The sequence below is a fragment of the Tauraco erythrolophus genome, chromosome 4 (genome assembly GCF_009769465.1).
Source record: "Tauraco erythrolophus isolate bTauEry1 chromosome 4, bTauEry1.pri, whole genome shotgun sequence".
Taxonomy (NCBI): domain Eukaryota; kingdom Metazoa; phylum Chordata; class Aves; order Musophagiformes; family Musophagidae; genus Tauraco; species Tauraco erythrolophus.
The window spans coordinates 41,723,848-41,742,181 of NC_141468.1; the positions used below are offsets into that span (position 1 = coordinate 41,723,848).

The window sequence follows — 18,334 nt, forward strand, 5'->3', positions numbered from 1 at the left end:
TGCCCAGAACTACAACTTAAGGGATTTTACAGCTTTTTACGCCACAAATTTTCTGTAGATAGGAGTTCTGCTGAGGGATGGGTGAGAGGGAGATGCAGTTTGGGAGAGAGGTCAACATCCTGGACCAGTCTGTTTGGCTCTGAATTACCGAACTCAGGCTGACGTTGCCAACAGCTACTGCTGTAACAGAGGGCAGTCAGTGGAAAAGGTGGCAGGCTGCACTGCATTCCTGTTTTCTTTCCTCCTCCTTTCATGTCTCTTGTGGCCTATCTTTATATTCTCTTTCCTATTCCAGTAGTTGCTGCAAAAGCGACGTGTTTCTTGATTGTACTAGTTTCTTTACGCTCAGGTTGTAAGGAAGTCTGTGGTGCCTGCTGCCGTCTTCACCCAGATCCTCGACGGCTGTGCATGGAGCCGAGTGGAGGCACCCTGTGGGCCTGGGAGCCTGTTGAGATGTGCCAGCTGGATGTTGTCACCCTGCTGGCCCTTGCAAGTGTAACACAGCACGTTGGCAAACGGGGCTGAGGGAAGGCTGCCAAAGCAGGAAGATCAACTGGAAATCAAGAAAGTGTCTGGCAAACATTTTTCTCCCTTAGGTTTCCTGAAATGCAGAGACTTTGCTTACAGAACGCTCCTCTGAGCTCTCAGTGTAAATCCTTCAAATTGCCAAAAGCGATGACGCTGCGCAGCGAGTGCTGTGTTAAGTACAAACCGCTGACAAGCAGGTGGAAGCACCTTCTTCCCCACCCCCTCAAGTAAAGAAAGTACCAATCGGTTCTGCTGGAAATAAACCATTGAACTTAAGATGTTAAAAAAGCCCCAAACTTTTGTCCTCCTGAATAGTTTTCTTTTGTAGGAAGAGATAGTTTGTTGGAAAAGGTTAGATAAAGGATTTGGAAAGGGAGAATTCAGTAAACTCCAAAGAAGGATGGTTTAACTCAGTGAGACACTAGGACATTTATTTAATTTAATGACTAGTAAGCACACTACATGGGTGCCAGCCAGCTCCAAACTCAGACCTCGTTTAACGAGACAGCAAGCGCTAGCAGAGTCTATGTATTTCCCGATAATTTTTCAAGCATGTAAGTGACATTAAGCAGTCATGAACTGGCATGGAATCAAACCTCTTCTGGGAAGTCAACTGCCGCCTGTGCAAGGCTGCGCTGGTGAGGCAGTGCCGCTGACAAGTGAGGCAGAGAGGGAAGCGGCTGCTCTGTGCCACCAAGGACTCCCCACTCTTGAAAAAAAGCTGTCTTCTACCAAACTTTGCCAAACTCAGTGATCGATGCTATGGAATCAAAAGCGAAAAATGTCATTTTGAGCCAGATTTCTTTTCTGTGTTACACAAACAAAGCAGAACATACTTAAAAAAATTTAGTTCAGCATGTTTCCAAGGGAATCCGAACCGGTCTGAGTTGCAAGCTGGAGAAATACTTGGCTGAAGTCAGCGGAGTAAAGTTCACCTCAGCCTCAAGTTCTGTGCAAGCCTGTAGTGGCAGGTTCCCAGCCCTGGGTGATATTCATGCCAGTTTACCTTTGCAGCTCTTGTAGTTTGTTCCTTTCAGTCAGGCTTTGATTTTCTTCTTTGCTACTGCATGAAAACTCGGCATGTACGGCTGCCCATACAGGCAGCGTTGTTGGTAACGTGAAAAGGAGCAGCAAAGCCTCTACCTTTCCTCACCGTCATTTAAAACGCTGCTTGGCAATAACAAAACAGGAGTGGTGGCAACTTTTCCAGGAAGAAAAGGTGGCAGCAGTAAGAGGAGAGCTCGCTGGTACATACGCACTGTTTCCTTGATAGGGCAGCCAGCGCTCCGCTACCGCTTCCCATGCGGCAGGCACGGAAATCTGCAAGCTGCTGCTACTGCTGCGTTTCAGATAAGTCATTTGCGATGAACATTGTGGGTTACTTTAGAGCTGTGACTCCCAGGAGCGATTGTCACCTTGAAGAGTGGCTTCCAGCTGAGCTCGGACACCTCAGCAAGGTGAGAAGGAGAGGAGGAGAGGAGTGAACCCGTGGTTGAAGAGCAGCAAGTCTGTCTGTGGTCTGTACAATCCATCCGTGGAAAACATCTAAACTGTGTCTTCATCTCTAGGGCGAACTCTGAGCGGTCCCTGCATGGGAGGAGGGGGAAAGGGAGGAAGTCTCTGCTCTAGAGAGAGTGCTGGGTGCTGCGCAAAAGAGGGTGTCTGTACAAGAGTTTTGCTGTCACCTTGCTCTAAGCTGGTGCACCTACTAAAGACTGGCCAGGCGGCGTGGTGCTCCCTGGGCACCAGCAAGCAAGGGAGAAGCAGAGGCTGGGGGGTGGTGTGAGCATGCTGCCGCCTTTGCCAGAGCGGGCAGCTGAGCGTCAGCTGGGCTCGGCTTCTGGCTCGGGCTTGGCGGCAGGAGGTGGTGACGGTTTCTCATCGAGCGTGATTTCTATCACTGCCCCGGACCGCTTGCGGGGTTCGGGGGTCTCCTCTGACCACCTCCCCACCCTGCGCACCCCTTTGGCCACTTTCGGTGCATTCCTGCAGGGATTGTGGTCGTAGATCACCAGCTTCAGGCCGGGAAGGTGCGCCAGGCTGGGGAAGAAGCGGATGGAGTTGCGATCCACGTCGATCACCTCCAGAAAAGGCATGTCCAGGAGCACGGAGGGGAACTCAGACAGCAGGTTGCCCGACAGCCAGATGGTGCGCAGCTCCTGCAGGCACCGCAGCTGGGCGGGGAGCGTGCGCAGTGCGTTGGAGCCGGCGTGCAGGGTCTTCAGCAGGCTGAGCTCGCACACCACCTCGGGCAGGCACTGCAGGCAGTTGGACTCGATCCAGAGGGTCTTGAGGTTCTGCAGGAGCCGGAGCTCGAGCGGCAGGCTGCAGAGCTTGTTGTTGCCCAGGTAGAGGATGCACAGCTGCTTCAGCGTGCACACAACCAGGGGCAGCGCTTTGAAGTTGTTGAAGTCCAGCGCCAGGATCTGCAGGTTTTGCAGCTGCTCCAGCTCAGGGGGCAGATGGTTCAGGTTGTTGTCGCTCAGGTACAGCTTGACCAGTTCCCTAAAAGAGCAGATGTGCAGAGGCAGTCGCCTCAGCTGCCTGCCGCTCAGATCCACCATTTTATCCACTGGCATCTCTTCTAGGTCTTCCAGGAGGTACTTCTGGCACTCATCGGAGGGCACGAAAGCAACTATGGCTTTCAGACTGTTGCCCATCCTGGGACTTTCTTCCTTTGGGGGTCACTGGGACTGCAAGGGACAGGGGCCCGCCTTGGTCGTCTTCTGCTGTGCACTGGCCTGCCGGTAACTCTGTCTTTCCAATATAAGGCTCTGTTTACATGGCACCAGCCATTAATCTCAAGGGCTCTGAAATGTTTCTGATAACCAAATGAGTGTTTGGTGATGGGGCTTACGGACAGGACGACTTCGAGTGCAGGTCTCCCTCTCTCCCCCGCACTCCTGCTTGCCCCCCTGAAAACATTCCTTCTTGCCTCTTCCTGCACACTATAAATGTTCTCCGATTTTGCCCCAAACTGTCGCCCCGGTGCCCCAGCCCCTCACATCTCATTCCAGCTGTGCTGTCTGTGCAGCTGGTGCTGACTGTGGGGATTGGCTTGGGAAAGTAAACACCACACAGGACCAAATTTTTAAGCTCCCATGTTTAGCTTTCATGAAACTTTTAGCGGAAACGTCGGATGTAATCCAATTGTTGTTTAAAATACCTGTCAAGACTTGACTGACTTTCCAGATGAGTGGCACTTTTAGGGATTTACTCTGCAAGGTGTCAAATACATAATTTCAGAGTGTAACTTGCCACCCAGTACTTATCTTAAACCTTTAACACAAATACTTGGCAAACTGCTATCTTGAGCTGTTCTGCTCTTTATGTTCCTAATTTAATGGTGTTTACTATAGCCTCTGGCACTCTTGACTGTGTAGGGCCTTTTTCGTTACATTATGTTTTGCTTCTTGTCTGAATTGCAGTTTAATACTCTCGCTATCGCAACCTGCCAAGGCTGTTCTCCAGCCGCCTTCCGACAGTGCTACTGCAATTCCCGTGTCCGTAAATTCCCATGTCTGTACCACAACCTGGCAATAACCTGCTATGGATTTAATTCCATCAAGATTCTCACTTGTTATGATTGTGATAAGTATGATGTTAAAAATTATGACTATTTAGATGTAACAGTGTAAACTGTTCCCCTCCTCCCTTGCAAAATCTATTGCTATTCAGGACAGGAGCAGCTCCGATTTCTAGGAGTAGCTTTCCTATGTGCAGGCACCTCTGCATGCTTTGACTTCTTGAGCTGCTGCTGTTTTAAGCTTTCTCGGAGATTGTCTTACCTGTGTGTTGACCATAGTTCCACCATGATCTTTGAGTGTGAAAACTGGCAGAGTGTTTTAATGTGAAATAATGTTTCTGGCAACTGGCTCTCTACTTTGATATTTACAGCTCGTTGCTGTCATTTTCCACATTTACCATAATTTAGGGAGGGTACTCTCTTCAAACAGTCTGTGGTCAGTTGCTGTGCGTTAGGTGCTACACAACCAAAATATATGGTTGCTGGGAGTCATGTGTTCTTAGAAAAACCAAAGGCAGAGCAAACAGAAGATTGACAAAAAGGCAGTATCAAACAGTTAAGGTGGCCTCTGGATCTTCGGTCACATCTGGTAATAGAGAGCTCTCTACTATCACTTTGAAATGTAAAGTAGGTCTTAGCTAACAACTGAGTATAGGCTATAGGATGTTCACTGGTCTTTTCCCTGCAAGATGAGTGGCTGTGCCATGCAGCAGCGATGCTGTGAAATGTATGGAGGGTTTCCTAGGAGAGGAGAACAACAGAGAGGGCATCTGGGGACCAGTATTGCAGCAGAACGGAGAACAGGGAGTGCTGCGACCTGAGTGCCGTAAAATAGATTTTGGACGGAGAAGCCAGACAGAGTATCAAGCCTGAAGAACAGAGATACGTCTCAGTGATCTGTAGCCGTGCTGTGGAAGAGAAGTGCTGAAAATACTCTCCGTCATGACAGAAGGTGAGACGTGCAGGGTGCAGCATCCCAGTAGCAAGAGCTGGTTCTCACTGAATGAGCATCTCAGAGCAGCCATGTCTTTACTGCTTTAACACTACGTGCCCTGTCAGAAGACCACTGTGGGGAACGTGGCATTCCTAGATCTCTCAGGGCACCCTTCTTCCAGCACTTACCACGGAATGTGATCTGACTTTTAAGAGAATATTCCCATGGCCCTCAGCAGGTTATTTTTGTTTTTGTTTTTGTTTTTTTTTTCCACTTCTAAGCAGCTGTGGCCCCTTCTCAAGGCAAGGCTCCCCGCCATCTTGAGATACTGTAGGCTACAGATGTGGAAAAGCAAAAGCATTTGGCTTAAATAATAACGAATTTACATCCATGGCAAAGACATGTCCCTTGGACAAATGCCTTCAGATATCCTCCTGATCGGAACAACATAAAAGCCTAGGTAAGAGTGTATTAGTAATAATAATAATATAGTTTAGGCATATTTTTCTTAATAATCCATATGGAGAGAAATAACTTTGTGATATACCTCATGTCTATAGACACCAATACGTATATATTTTTTCTCCTTGAATTATTTCTGCTTAATGACACTTTTAAGCTGCAGACGCCTATTTCTTAGGGATCCTCTGCATTGTAGTTTAATCATTATTCCAGCTTATCAAAAAAAGTCACGATGACCTTTTGTTGCTGCATTTTGTACCTCTGTTGGCTAAATGAATGTCTGCTCGGAACACACTGTGAGATCAGAGTATTTGGGAAAAATAACCTTTGTGTGGTGGGATAATAAAGGGCTACATTTGCAATAAAATGAACAATGTTGATCCTTCTGAGAATCGGCGACTCAGTGGAGACTCTAAGGCCAAGGCAGTCCCCTCAGTAGACCCAGGGCGGTGTTTTAAAAGCCACTTCATGTCTTCAAAGTTATCCTGATGCCCTCCAGCATGAGCATTCATGGCTTCCCAGAAGCATTTATGGCATTTGAGGAAAAGTTCAAACGATAAAGGCGCTCAGGGCAGACATAGTCTTGCCCTTGTGAAAGCGATGTTGCCCTACCAGAGGGCATGACATCTGCTCTGCTACGCATCAGGTGGCGCGTGTACGCTCCTTGAGAAATGCCTTTGCTTTCTGAAAGTTTGCAAGTGACCACAGCTATTGCTCACCGTTCTCATGCCCAGCACCCAGCTCCTGCAGCTCAGTGGCTGGGGTGGCGGTGAGACAGACAACGTGGTTGCTTGCTGTGAGCACGTGTAAAACCTCTGAGACCAGAAGAAACAGGGAACATTGCTCAGAGCTAGACAATTTAAAAAAAAAAATCACAATAAAATCAAAATCAATATAAAAACTGTGTGTTATTCCTGCATTTTTTTAATTTCTTTTTTTTTTTTTTTTAAATAAACCATTAGGATAGAAATACAGAAATACTGGTGCTTTTTCAGATTCGAAGCTCTACACACAGCTGTGTGATGATGACACCAGACTCAGCCTTTGCTGAGAGCAGGTTGTGTAGCCCTCACAATTTTGGAGGTAAGTTTGAAGAAGCAAAGCATGTATTTCAAAATCCAGGGGACTAATGAATAGAGCTCTACATTTGTTCATTTTAAGGCTCTCATGTCTCTCCCTGACATAGCAAGGAAAGAGACTTAAAGGAACAATTTTTAAGAATGCCTTCAGTACATGCTGCTAGTGATTTGCTTTACATTTATTTAAAGTCTGTGACAGGCATTTAGACCCCTTCTGTGCTCACAAATGCTGTGTGTTTGTTTGTTTCTGTTATTTTTTCTTGACTGGAGCTTTGCCACTAGTGCAGACGATGACTCCTGCCTCCTCCATGTTCTTGACATTCATTCTTTGCTGCACGCTGTCACGCATCTGCTCTCTTTTGGAGGGGTTACTTAGTCCCAGTTCACCTTCACGTGGTAAACAGTCTATTTTAAATAAGCAATGTATTGCAGGGAAATAATCATTATGGCTCTTTTCCCAGCATCGCAGCATAGTCTTTTGAACAAAAATGGCTGATTATTCAAATTTATCCTTAAAGTATGCTGGGCTGCAGTACGTAATTGCTCACCACACTTTCTTGTGCAGAGGAAAGATTCAAAAAGTCTTGTAAGTAAATTGCAGACTCAGTGCTGAGTTTCCTCCCAAGCAGCTAATGGGTTTGGGGTTGCTGTCTGTCAGATCAGAGTTTCTTTTTGACACCATTATTTTTCTGCCAACTTGACTTGAACCCAAATGTCCAGCAGGGGTGAGAACCGCCAACCTCAGGAAACTCGCAGGAAAATAAATCCCAGCGAGCGTTTCCAAACACCTTGCTGAAATGTGTACAGAACCACTGGCTATTTATTACTGCGTGTTGCAAGCTGTCATCTTTTTGACTTTTATGACCTGTTTTTTGGGGGTGACAATCACATTTATGTTTGGACTGAAGCTCTCCCGTAAGTAGGGAATTAATCTTCAGTTGTTAGAGGATGACTTGTCACAACCCTGTCAAATGTATGTCTACTCAGTCCTGCTGAAATGTCTCCATGTAAAAGGGGAATGGTTATATATTATGTCCTTTTTCTCTGCTTCAGATGCTTCTGGGTCACTTATTACTAAAGTGAGCTTGAAAAGCAGCTTACTTGGAGGGAACCAGGCAAGTCCTTGGATCGTCTCCTCTTTCCCATGCTAACTGGAGCCAAGCTCACCCCATTTATTACATTTACATAAAAGACATTAAGGATTGTTAGTAAAACGTCTATTTGGTCTAGACTGTGCCCTGGTTATCTGTGCCTTGGTAGCTCCACTGGACACTGATACTTGCACAACCAGTGGTTACTCTGAGAGCAAATTAATAGGTTTTCTGCCAAAGTACTGACCTCCTGTGATTGATTGACCTGGCGAACAGCCCTCTGCTGACAGCAGATATTTAAAAGGGACTTCTGAGTAAATGAGTGTCATTAAACTCCAAACTGCCTGGAGCCATGAGGCTGATACTGCTGGCTGTGGTCTACATGCCCTTCACAGTGGCCATGGAACGGTAAGAAAACACATCTAGTGTCGCTGGTGTGTGTCTCAGTTGGCTTCCGGGGTTGACCCACACTTGTTGCTACCTGAGGTCTCAAAAAAGAAACAATTTTTTAAAAAAAGAATATATGAGAGCTTTAGAAAGGAAAATGAGTTCATTTTTGTGTGATTTTTTATTTGCACAGAATCCCCCTCATTCGATTCAAATCTATCAAGAAACAGCTGAAGGAAAAGGGAGAATTAGAGGAATTTTGGAGGAATCACCACCCCGACATTTTTGCCCGGAGGTACCTGCATTGCTTCCCTGCAGATATTGCTCTATCGATAGGAACCACTTCAGAAAGGCTGTATGATTACATGAATGTAAGTACAGTTTTGATAATGCAATCATAAGGACTCCTCCTGAAGGCAGTTTTCCCCAGAACATTTCAAATCTAGTATCTCAGTGAAATTTTAGGGCTTGAAATGGCTTGTTGCTCTACACTATAAATACTGATAATAAAAAATTAATTTACCAGTCTGCAAAATAAAGCATGTATAGATGTAGGTTGGCATGGGACCCAGGTAGCAAGCTGATGTAGTTGAGCAGTGGTAGAACTGTGACAAGTTTTATTTTTGTATAGAAGTGTATTGGACTTGACTGGGTCTCCAAACAAAAGTGGGAGGTTTGCCTGTGTCAATGTTGGTTCAGGACTTGGTTTTTAGTAGCAGAATTTGATTACTTCATTTACCTGTATTCTATTTATCAGAAAATGGGATGTTTGCATGTTATAAAAAAATTCCCTAAATCTCATCGATTTGATCATGTGGAGTAATAAATCAGTGACAACAAAGTCCCAAGTAGAGTTTTTATTTTTCTGCTTTTGTCTCCTGAGCTTAGTATGTATTAAATATTTGAGACCAACCTGGGTTTTACACTAACCTGGCTGAATTTACCATCTGAACTGAGAAAGGAAAAATACAAGTTTCACTGGATCTCAGACAGGCAAGTCAGCAAGTCGACCATTTTGTAAATTGTCTTTCCTGAGTTTAGCATTTTGTCCATTTGATTGGTCTCTGTTTTCTGATTTATTCAGTTCTTCTGTTATGCTTATCTAAAGGCAAGCTAACAGAAATGTTGTGGAGGCTGCATTTGAACAGGGAAGAGAAGGGAAAGGAAAGCCAAATCAATTCAGCAAGAATTCCTGATACGTGAGGGCCATAAACGAATACGTCAAGAGGAGCTAGAGATGTGTGTGAAGAAGAACAAAGGAGACCGGAAAATTTCAGCCTGCTTTAAAGCTTATCAAAGAGGGATAAACATCAAAATAACAAAACAAAACCCACTTACCCAGCACATCCAGCTGGCACCAGGAAAAGTTTTGTGGAGGTTTCAATGTGGTGTGTTTGTGTTTTTTCAGTTTTTTTTTTTTTCACCAACATGTCTTAGAACTGCCTCACTTTACAGACTAATCGATAAAGGTTTGTTTAATACAGGAAGGAATCAAATCCTATGTATAGCTGATTGTTCTCTTAAATAGGGTGCTTGCTTACTTTTTCATGATTACCTCATTCAGACCATAAACTCTGGGATCAGAAACTATATTCAGTGTATTAATTAACAAACATGCCTTGAAGATACATATTCAAATATTTGTATTGCTACAAAAGACTTGGCACTGTCTATTGCTTTTCTATCTGCATTTGAATTCCAGAAATTCCTCTTCCTAAAAATAGGTCTCTTAATGCTGAAGTGCTCTTCCAGGGCCAGACAGGGGCACTTAGACACTTGCTTTCGGGACGTGGATAAGCTCTTCACTCCAGCATTCACGTGTTCAGATTATCTCTAGCTTCAATTGGTATCCAAGGACAGTTAGTGGTTTCTTTATCCACTGGATGAACTTTGTTCGGTACATCAGATACAATCTCTGCAAAAGAATTCATTTTTTGACTTGCCAATAGCTGCTAATTACAAAGGAAAAAGCCCAGCTACCTGTGACAGTGTTTGTGCCACTGATCGGAGCCCTCTGGCACTGGCAGAAGTGGGTCATGCTGTCTTTGCATCACTGATTTCTTACTGGCATCAGTAGTGAGCTGCCTGAAAGTCTGCATGGTTGTGCCAGAGCTTCATCTCACGGCTGACCTTGCCATCGTTGAAGCCGGTGCAAGAGGAATGGTCAACTTCATGAGGAACCCAACTGAACGTTTGCTTAAAGGGCTTTAGAAATGCTGCCCTGTTATGCACGCAGCGGGAGTGAAACCTGCTGCCCACAGCCACTCGTGGAGTCAGACACGCTTCCCTCTGGCGCGCATTCACATTTAGAGGAAGTTGCACCGAGCCCCCTGAGACAGTGTTGCATCACGCTCCCAAATCTGCCTTCTCCTCAGGAATAGCTCAGCAGGAGGCAGCCAGGGGCTGACCGGATTGTTCCTCCCCCCTAGGCGCAGTACTACGGAGCCGTGAGCGTCGGCACGCCGCCACAGACCTTCACCGTCGTGTTCGACACCGGCTCCTCCAATTTTTGGGTCCCTTCCGCTTATTGCATCAGCGAAGCATGCAGTAAGAAACGTTACTCTGCCTTACGCTCCTCATGTCTCGGGTACCTTGGCCACTTTTCCTTTCCCAAGAAGCTAGCCTGCAGCAGGGATTTGGGAGGGGAGGATGTGGAGCACCCCCGGGGGCCACCCTCCCCTCCCCAGCTTGCTCCTCCATCTCTGCCCTCCGTGCTGTCCCGCAGCCAGGGCAGGTGCTGGTTGCAGCTGCCAAGCATCCTCCACACCACGAGGTGCCTGGGGTGAAAGACACAAAAATAAACCCAGGGGAGCTACAAATAGTGGTGGAAATGCCCTTTTTTTGTTTTGATTCACCTTTAAACCCCCAAATAACCTCTGAGGTACAGAAAATCTAGGGGGCTTGTGGGGGAACGGGCACCTCCGTTGACACCTTCCTCATAAGACAAGCAAAAATATGTCTCTTCTGCATCTTATCTGGCTCTGCATCAGGGAGCAGGTGCATTGCCAGGGTCCCCCTCAGTGTGCCAGTGTCGTTTGTTTCGTGTAGGGGTGCACCAGAAATTTAAGTCGTTTCTGTCGGATTCGTATGAGCACGGAGGGGAAGCCTTCTCCTTGCAGTACGGCACGGGAGAGCTTCTGGGCATTGCTGGCAAAGACACGCTGCAGGTGAGCATCCCCCTAAAAGGTGTCAGCCTCCAGGTCAGCCAGGTTTTCAGGGCAGTTCAGATACTGGCTTTGCCCTGGAAAACTTTGCCTGGTCTAGGCGAGGGCAGGGCAAGGGCTCACCAAGCTGGGTGCTGAAAGCTGTGGGTGCTGCTCCTGCTTTGGGCTACCCAGACAAATCCTTAAACTTTTATTTTGCATTTCTGATTCTCTCCTTGGGTCCTGCCCTGGGTTTATGAAGAGACATCCACAGAATTAAAGTATTAAAAGGAATTGATGCAGCCTACTCATCAAATGGGCACCTGCTTTATTGATGCCAGTCACACAAGTATATTCAGGCTTTGCAAACCGAATGAATCTATTGATATGGATCTGAAATGTGGCTAATTTCATGTAATTGATGGTGTCTTTACTTTCACTTGTACCAAACAGATAAGTAACATCTCCATCAAGGGACAGGACTTTGGTGAGTCGGTGTTTGAACCAGGAATGACCTTTGCCCTTGCCCACTTTGATGGTGTGCTGGGCTTGGGCTACCCCTCCTTAGCAGTGGGCAATGCTCTGCCTGTGTTCGACAGCATCATGAACCAGCAGCTGGTAGAGGAGCCGGTCTTCTCTTTCTATCTGAAAAGGTCAGTCTTTAAAGTGACACTGACAAAAAAAAAAGCAAATCTATTTTAATTGTTAGGACAGCTGTGCATCTGTAAAAATCTTCAATTCTAGAAAGTAATTTTCCCCATTTTTTTTTTCAATTTGACACTGAAAAATATAGACTGAAAAGGAAAAACATGCTGGGGAGGACCATGAATTTTTGAATGGACAGTTATTCTTGTTGGAGCTGGTCATAAGGAAAAGAAAAACTCCCAGCTGAGGCTCACCATGTCTGAGCTGGCAGAGGTTTCCTTCTGGCCAGTGCAGATGAACAGAAATGCCATGCTACACCCAAGTAGCCACATTTCAGAAAAGAAATGTTGTTACCTCATCCGGACCTGGCTGTAACCACCAATTTATCCAAGGTTTATTTGGATGTGAGAGCAGCAACTGGCTCAACCTGCTCCTGATTCAAATCTTAGACCTCAGCAGCCTACAGTAACTCTTCTCGGAGGTTTTCTGGAGGCTCTGAGTTGGGACAGATGCAGTTATAATTTAGAAATAATCCCTTTCAGCCATCCATATCTGAATTTAGAAAGGAATGTGGTTTGTCTTTTGCTTTTTACGTGTAATTTCATTGGTGCATGCTGGCACAATCACGTGTCTGTGTTAACCTGTCTTCTGCTTCCAGAGAGGATGACACTGAGAACGGTGGTGAGTTGATCCTGGGGGGGATTGACCATTCCCTCTACAAAGGTTCAATCCACTGGGTCCCAGTCACTGAGAAAAGCTACTGGCAAATACACGTGAACAAGTATGTATGTATGTATGAAATACCTGGTGGAATTCATCTCCCCAGATAAAACCCGCAGAGGCAGAAACACCTAGTGATACAGATGTAGGAGGACTCGGCTGCAGTGTTTTACCTTTGTGCCTCTCAAAGAGGGGGTTTGCCCGTATGAGACTGGGGTTTATTAGCTCTCTAAATCTGCTGTGATACAGGAAGCTAGTTTCTGGGAGAGCATTTTCATATGTTTTAATACGGTACACCAATGGTCAAGTTGACTCTTGGTACACTATTCAGTTGAGAGGTTAAGGTATCCAGGAACTGAATCCAGCGTCAGGTCCTGCTTTCATCTTTCCTGTTAACCTTTGTCAAAGTAGTCAGTGTCCCTTCACTTCTCCTTCTGTGCCGTTAATCGATGAGGACACATACCTGTGGGTGAGGACAAATTCATCAGTGGGTGGCAAATGATTAGGGCTGTAGGAATCCTGAGAGAGAAAAGTGGGTCCACAGACAAGACATCTTCCTCATGCAGTTTCCTTTTCTTACTGTCTTGTCTTCTAAAGACATTCTTGTCTTTTAAGACTGGCAAAGCTTGGCAGCTAGTTTTAACTTCAGATCGCACTGTGGTACTTTAGCTAGCGAAAATATGCTGCTTCGGTCACAGTGTATACGCCATATGGTTAAAGATGCTTTGTTTTCCCCTTGCAGCATAAAGATCCAGGGCCGGGTGGCGCTTTGCTCCCGTGGCTGCGAAGCCATCGTTGACTCAGGCACTTCTCTTATCACTGGTCCCTCTTCACAAATCAGACGATTACAGGAGTATATTGGGGCAAGTCCATCACATACTGGAGAGGTAAAAACTATGCAGCCAGAAAACAGCCAGAGGGGGAGAGAAACTGTTATTTGGTGCAAAGAGCTTATAGAATGGGAAAATAACCAAAATAATTGCTCAGAAAGGTGAAAGCCTTGTTTCCAGGATAGCACTGAACTCAGAGCAAGCTGGTTTTGACCCATTTGCCTTGCTGTCAGAGCCCTCCTCCCAAACGTCCACCTCCTCTCCTGTACTCATCAGCATTGGCGTGTAAGGAAATAACAGGGGCATCTTTTAAGGAATTGATTTGTACTCTACATCAGAGATAATTTTCTTTTGGAAAATCAGGGATTTTCAATGTCCCCAGCTATAGCTGTTGGCTCCCCCGAGCCAGGAGGGGTTCGATGCTGGTGGCCAGCCCCGTTAGCACCAAATGGAAAGGGAAACATATCACAATTACAGCCTAACAATGGCTCCACTGATGGGACCTCTCACTGTCAGCTTCCAGCGGAGCAGGTGATGTTGTGCTGGAGCTCCCAGGAGGGATGCACAGCTGTGGTGCTCACAATGCTAGCTCCTGGCAGATGAACCATGGGCTATAGGACAGACCTCACTGTCTCTTATTCTCTCTCCTGAACCTTATTCCTCTGTCTCTTCACTGGTTTTCCTCTCTTCACTGTCACTTTCTCCTCCGTCCTCCATTGCTCCTCCCCATCCCTGCCTGCCCTCTGAGGAGCACCTGCACTTCCTCTAGTGGGCAAAAACAGCCTTGATGTACTGCTTCATGGTCTCTCTGACCCCACATCTGCAGTCCCTGGCCCACTGTTCCTCTCTCAGGGGGCTTGCATGAGCCGAGGTTGCTCAAGGTAGGTTCAACTTTCCCACCGCCTTGTCTGCGGGACAGACTGGGACATCCCTCTGCTGCCCTTCACATCTCCCCATTGGCAGTTTTCAAATGGCATGACCGAACCCTTGTAACATCTAAAGCACTGAGATAACAAGCCTGAGACGGCTAAACCCACCCACTTCCAGGGAGAGGGCAGCTTATTTTTACTGTGCCTTATTGCTGGCCCTTGGCTGACTCCCACAGGTAGCTGCCATGTCGCCACAGCTCCAGTGTTGGGGCACTGTAAAGCTGCTGCGTACAGTTGCCATTAACTTCGCAGTCATCTTGATCTGACCTTAAACTACACTCAGAAGAAAATTAAGAGTGTTACAGTTACCCAGTGCACGGGGCAATGATCGAAGACAAAGCGGACTTTTAATCTGCCGCCTTTCGTAGGAGGAGAACCTGGAGTTGCATCCGTGTAACTCATGAGGCTTCTGGTTCTTTCTCAATTAAACCTTGAATTTTGTTTTTATTCACATTTTCAGACACATGTCAAACTATGCTTTAATAACAAGTTGGTTTTATAATGGTACATATTATTGGCTTTAGATAAAATACTTATTCCTAATGTACTTGTATTACATAATATAAGCAAGAACAGGTCATTGCACTCTAAGTTTATATACTCCAATGCTGATGTAAGAACACGCAGCCAGCGTCTCAGATTCTGCAAAAAATGATCCTGAAAATAAGACTTTCTATGACTGTTTTTGTAGCGATCACAGACAAGCTAAATAGATTGGCTCAAATTTATCCTAGTAGAAGTGGATGCATCCATCAGTGATTTTACCAGAGCTTTTATCTCTTTCCAGCAAGGATTAATTTATTCCGGATGTACTAGCTATGTAAATGGATTATGTCTTGCTTCTCATATCCTACTAACCATTATTTTGGCTTTTTTACTCTTGTCCTTTCTATCCCATGGTTTATTTTGTTCTAATGGTACAACACCTGATAAGTGTACACAAGATTTAGGGCTATGTTTTCATAAAGCAGATTTAACAACAACAAAAAAAAGTAGGTTCTTCCTTCTAGGAAGCCTCGAAAACAATGACTTTAAACACTACAGTTTACAGCATAGATCCCTCTGGGGCTCGGAGCATTCTGCAGTGCCATTTAACATGCCAGTTGTTTCATGAAATAACTAAAAAGGACAGGAAATGATCTACTGTGTTACTGTAAGTGAATGTATTATTTATGGAAATTAATGGTCATGCTAGAGTTTAGTCCTTCTTCTGCTCTTTAAATCTCACTCCAGGGCAGAGTATAAAGTGCTATATTCCTCAATAGCTATTTCTCCCTAAAACGATGACGTTACAGGAGGGAGCAGGGTGAGCTGCAGCCATTGGACACTCCCTGCATGGGCTGGAGGCAGCTCCCTCCACCTAGTCCTAGCCAGAGCATCATGAGACTTTTGCTCAGTAGACCTTGCTAATATGGGTTCGCTGGGGCTCACACACTCTGTTTTGCTTCTGAGTTGTGCAGGGGGGATGTCAGAGTTCCCCTTCACCTCGATCCTTTTGGGAGTCACAAGGATTTTCATCAGCCCTGGGTCCCTAGGGGCTTTGGTGCAGTGGTCTGGGATGCTAGACCGGTTTGACCTAGTGCAGGAGCCGGAAAGCTGGAGGGCAGTGTTGGGCCATAAGTCAGCCTGATGCTGTTTCTCTGTAGTAAATTCACTATTATCTGCCGCAAAAATCTCAAATTCAAAGGCCAATACTTAAAAAAAGGCGAACCAATCCCATCTCAATCAGTGCATTGCATACAGTTTCTCGTAGACTGCAAAAGACTGTCCAGCTTGCCTCACATAAGCTTCACGATTGGACACCACGAGTACAAACTGACAGCAGAACAGTATGTCATGAAGGTGAGTATCTGCAGGCTCCCTGCTCCCTGTTCCCCCATCCCGAGCTGGGGCTGGAGCAGGCGGCCACAAAGACACGTGCTTTCCCTTCCAGGAGTCTATTGAAGACCAAACCTTCTGCTTGAGCGGCTTTCAGTCTCTCGACATCACCACTCGCACCGGCCCGCTCTGGATTTTAGGAGATGTCTTTATGTCTGCGTTTTACTGCATTTTTGACCGTGGGAATGACAGGGTGGGATTTGCAAAAGCTGTTCATAGGAAGGATTACTACTAAGTCATAATAGCATTTATATTGCCTTAACCCAAATGTTAATGTACTGATCTTTAATGCACGTACGAAGAAGGGCTTTAACTGAAACTCTGGACCTAAATGCAGTTATGTTCTTCCCTTCAGGTTTTAAGGGCTTTGGGGTGATCCTTGTCCCAAATTATACAGTTTGGTTCCATCTCTGTATGTTTACAACTGAGAAACAATTTTTCCTGAATAACTGATGGGACATCACAGTTCTCAGGATGAAGTGAAAACAGCTCAGCACTCAGATTTGCAATAGAGCAGGAAGGATAAAAATGCTGAACAGTGCCAGGCTGACAAGACAGCAATTACGAGTGGAGGAAACTAATTCCAGACTGGTCTGGTCTGGGTACCGTTTTTTCTTCTTGTGTGCTAGTTTCCACCTCATTTCCTACTGCTTTCCTTTTCCTCACTGTTTTCCATGGTTGGAGTTTTTCTAACCTCATTTCCTTAGTGCCACGTAAATTCTCTTTATATGGGCTTGCTCTAACCAGTCTATAGAAAGAGGAATTTGACTGATGCCTATGTGACCACTAATTTCCACTACTCCTCCTTATGCCATCTCTCAAACCTACTTTTCCCCTTGGGTTTGTTCTCCCTTGAGGCTTTTTTCCTCTTTTAGGTCTCAGTGTCCATGTCTTAGGTCAGATGCTGCTTTTAGCATCTGATGCCTCTGCCCCGTGGTAGCGCGGGCAGCTGGGAACAGCATCTATTGGCATTACAAAACCCAGACTGCAACCCTTGCAAAGGGATAGCGCCGTGCCCCTCCATCCCAGGTGAGTTACGAGACCACCACACCAGCGCTGAGTATCTGCTGCCCCTTGCTCTGACACTTCTCGGCAGCAGCGACAGCAGCTTCAGGGCTGGCAGAGGTGTGGAACGGCTGCAGGGAGCTCCGCTGATTTGGCAAAAGAAGATTGGCCCGAATGATCTCATCAGAGTATTTGTTTGGATCGCTAAAGCTGACACTGCCCCCATACACGTGAATTAAACTTAACCAAGCAAAATCTGCTTTGGACTTAGTGCTGTTTCTGTTTCATTTTATGTTTTCTTATGGCAGTTTCTGTGCGGTGAGGCCAGAGAGGAGGGGGAAGAGAGGGTGCAACAGAGAGATGGGATGTGTTGGGGCTGCTCATCCTCCACCTGAAGCTGAAAAACATCTGCAGTCTTGGCCTCAGGTACCAGACACCTCCCAGACAGGGTGGCCGTGGGGAGCTGGAGACCGGCCCCACTGCGGCATGGCTGGGGCAGGGGCTGGTGGTCCCAGGGGACTTGCTGCTGCTGCCTGTGCTTAGCACAGACCAAACACAATATCCATTACTGGCCTTGACAGCGTTACGATTGCAGCCCCTCATATTTTAAGGCTTCAATTGTAAGACTCAATAAGTATTACTAAAGCTAGACTGTTTGCCTCTAAATATCTCTGAAATACTGATCTTCCAGTATGAAATACTCCCTCTCTCCGGTGCACATTTTCATGACTCTCTATTTGCAGTCACATTGTGTTACGCATTTGGCATCTAGGCCATCGACCTCTAGCAACGAGGACTCTGCTGCCAGTTGTCACTTTTTGCAGACAAGATATTGAGCAGTACGATGTTACCATGTATTTCAGGCCAAACTTACCTTGTTTCCCCTCTGTCCATATCACTCTTAAAGAACAGAGTGAGCTAACTTAATTGTCCAGAAAACGTCATTTGTTTGGTCATAAATCAAGACAAACAAACATCTATAATGTCCTATCACGCATTTAACAGTAGCGAGTTTTTTTTGTTTCCTCTACTACAGACTTAACACTCTGGTACGTTTCCATTATTTCTGAAATACGTATATATTCCCCAAACATGAGCTTGCAGTCAGAGTTAGAAATCTGTTATTTATGATGGATGATTTTAAGGGGGGTGGTACATGTTCCTGCAGCCTGTCGCT

The 18,334-nt window shown here is 45.9% G+C and overlaps 2 protein-coding genes across 3 annotated transcripts; one reads left to right on the forward strand and one right to left on the reverse strand.

Annotated features, from left to right (window-relative positions):
• Positions 1-2,351: 2,351 nt before the first annotated feature.
• On the reverse strand, positions 2,352-3,188 carry LRRC10 (leucine rich repeat containing 10). Its single transcript, XM_009989963.2, has one exon. It carries the CDS (start codon positions 3,186-3,188, stop codon positions 2,352-2,354), a length of 837 nt encoding a protein of 278 aa, XP_009988265.2.
• A 4,784-nt stretch (positions 3,189-7,972) lies between these two features.
• LOC104382090 (cathepsin E) lies at positions 7,973-16,387 on the forward strand. Of its 2 annotated transcripts, none has more exons than XM_086610044.1 (9): positions 7,973-8,028; positions 8,201-8,378; positions 10,437-10,554; positions 11,056-11,174; positions 11,604-11,807; positions 12,458-12,576; positions 13,258-13,402; positions 16,018-16,116; positions 16,208-16,387. In XM_086610044.1, the coding sequence occupies exons 1-9, from the start codon at positions 7,973-7,975 to the stop codon at positions 16,385-16,387; spliced, it is 1,218 nt and encodes a 405-aa protein (XP_086466170.1). The 2 variants fall into 2 exon arrangements, with proteins under 2 accessions (XP_086466170.1, XP_086466171.1); XM_086610045.1 differs by having other exon boundaries at positions 11,604-11,803; positions 12,454-12,576.
• Positions 16,388-18,334: the final 1,947 nt, after the last annotated feature.

Coding starts and splice junctions, on each gene's coding strand:
- LRRC10 (XM_009989963.2), bottom strand. CDS start 3,188: ATGGGCAACAGTCTGAAAGCCATAGTTGCTTTCGTGCCCTCCGATGAG.
- LOC104382090 (XM_086610044.1), top strand. CDS start 7,973: ATGAGGCTGATACTGCTGGCTGTGGTCTACATGCCCTTCACAGTGGCC. Junction 13,403..16,017: donor GTCCATCACATACTGGAGAG/GTAAAAACTATG, acceptor CATTGCATACAG/TTTCTCGTAGACTGCAAAAG. Junction 16,117..16,207: donor CAGAACAGTATGTCATGAAG/GTGAGTATCTGC, acceptor TTTCCCTTCCAG/GAGTCTATTGAAGACCAAAC.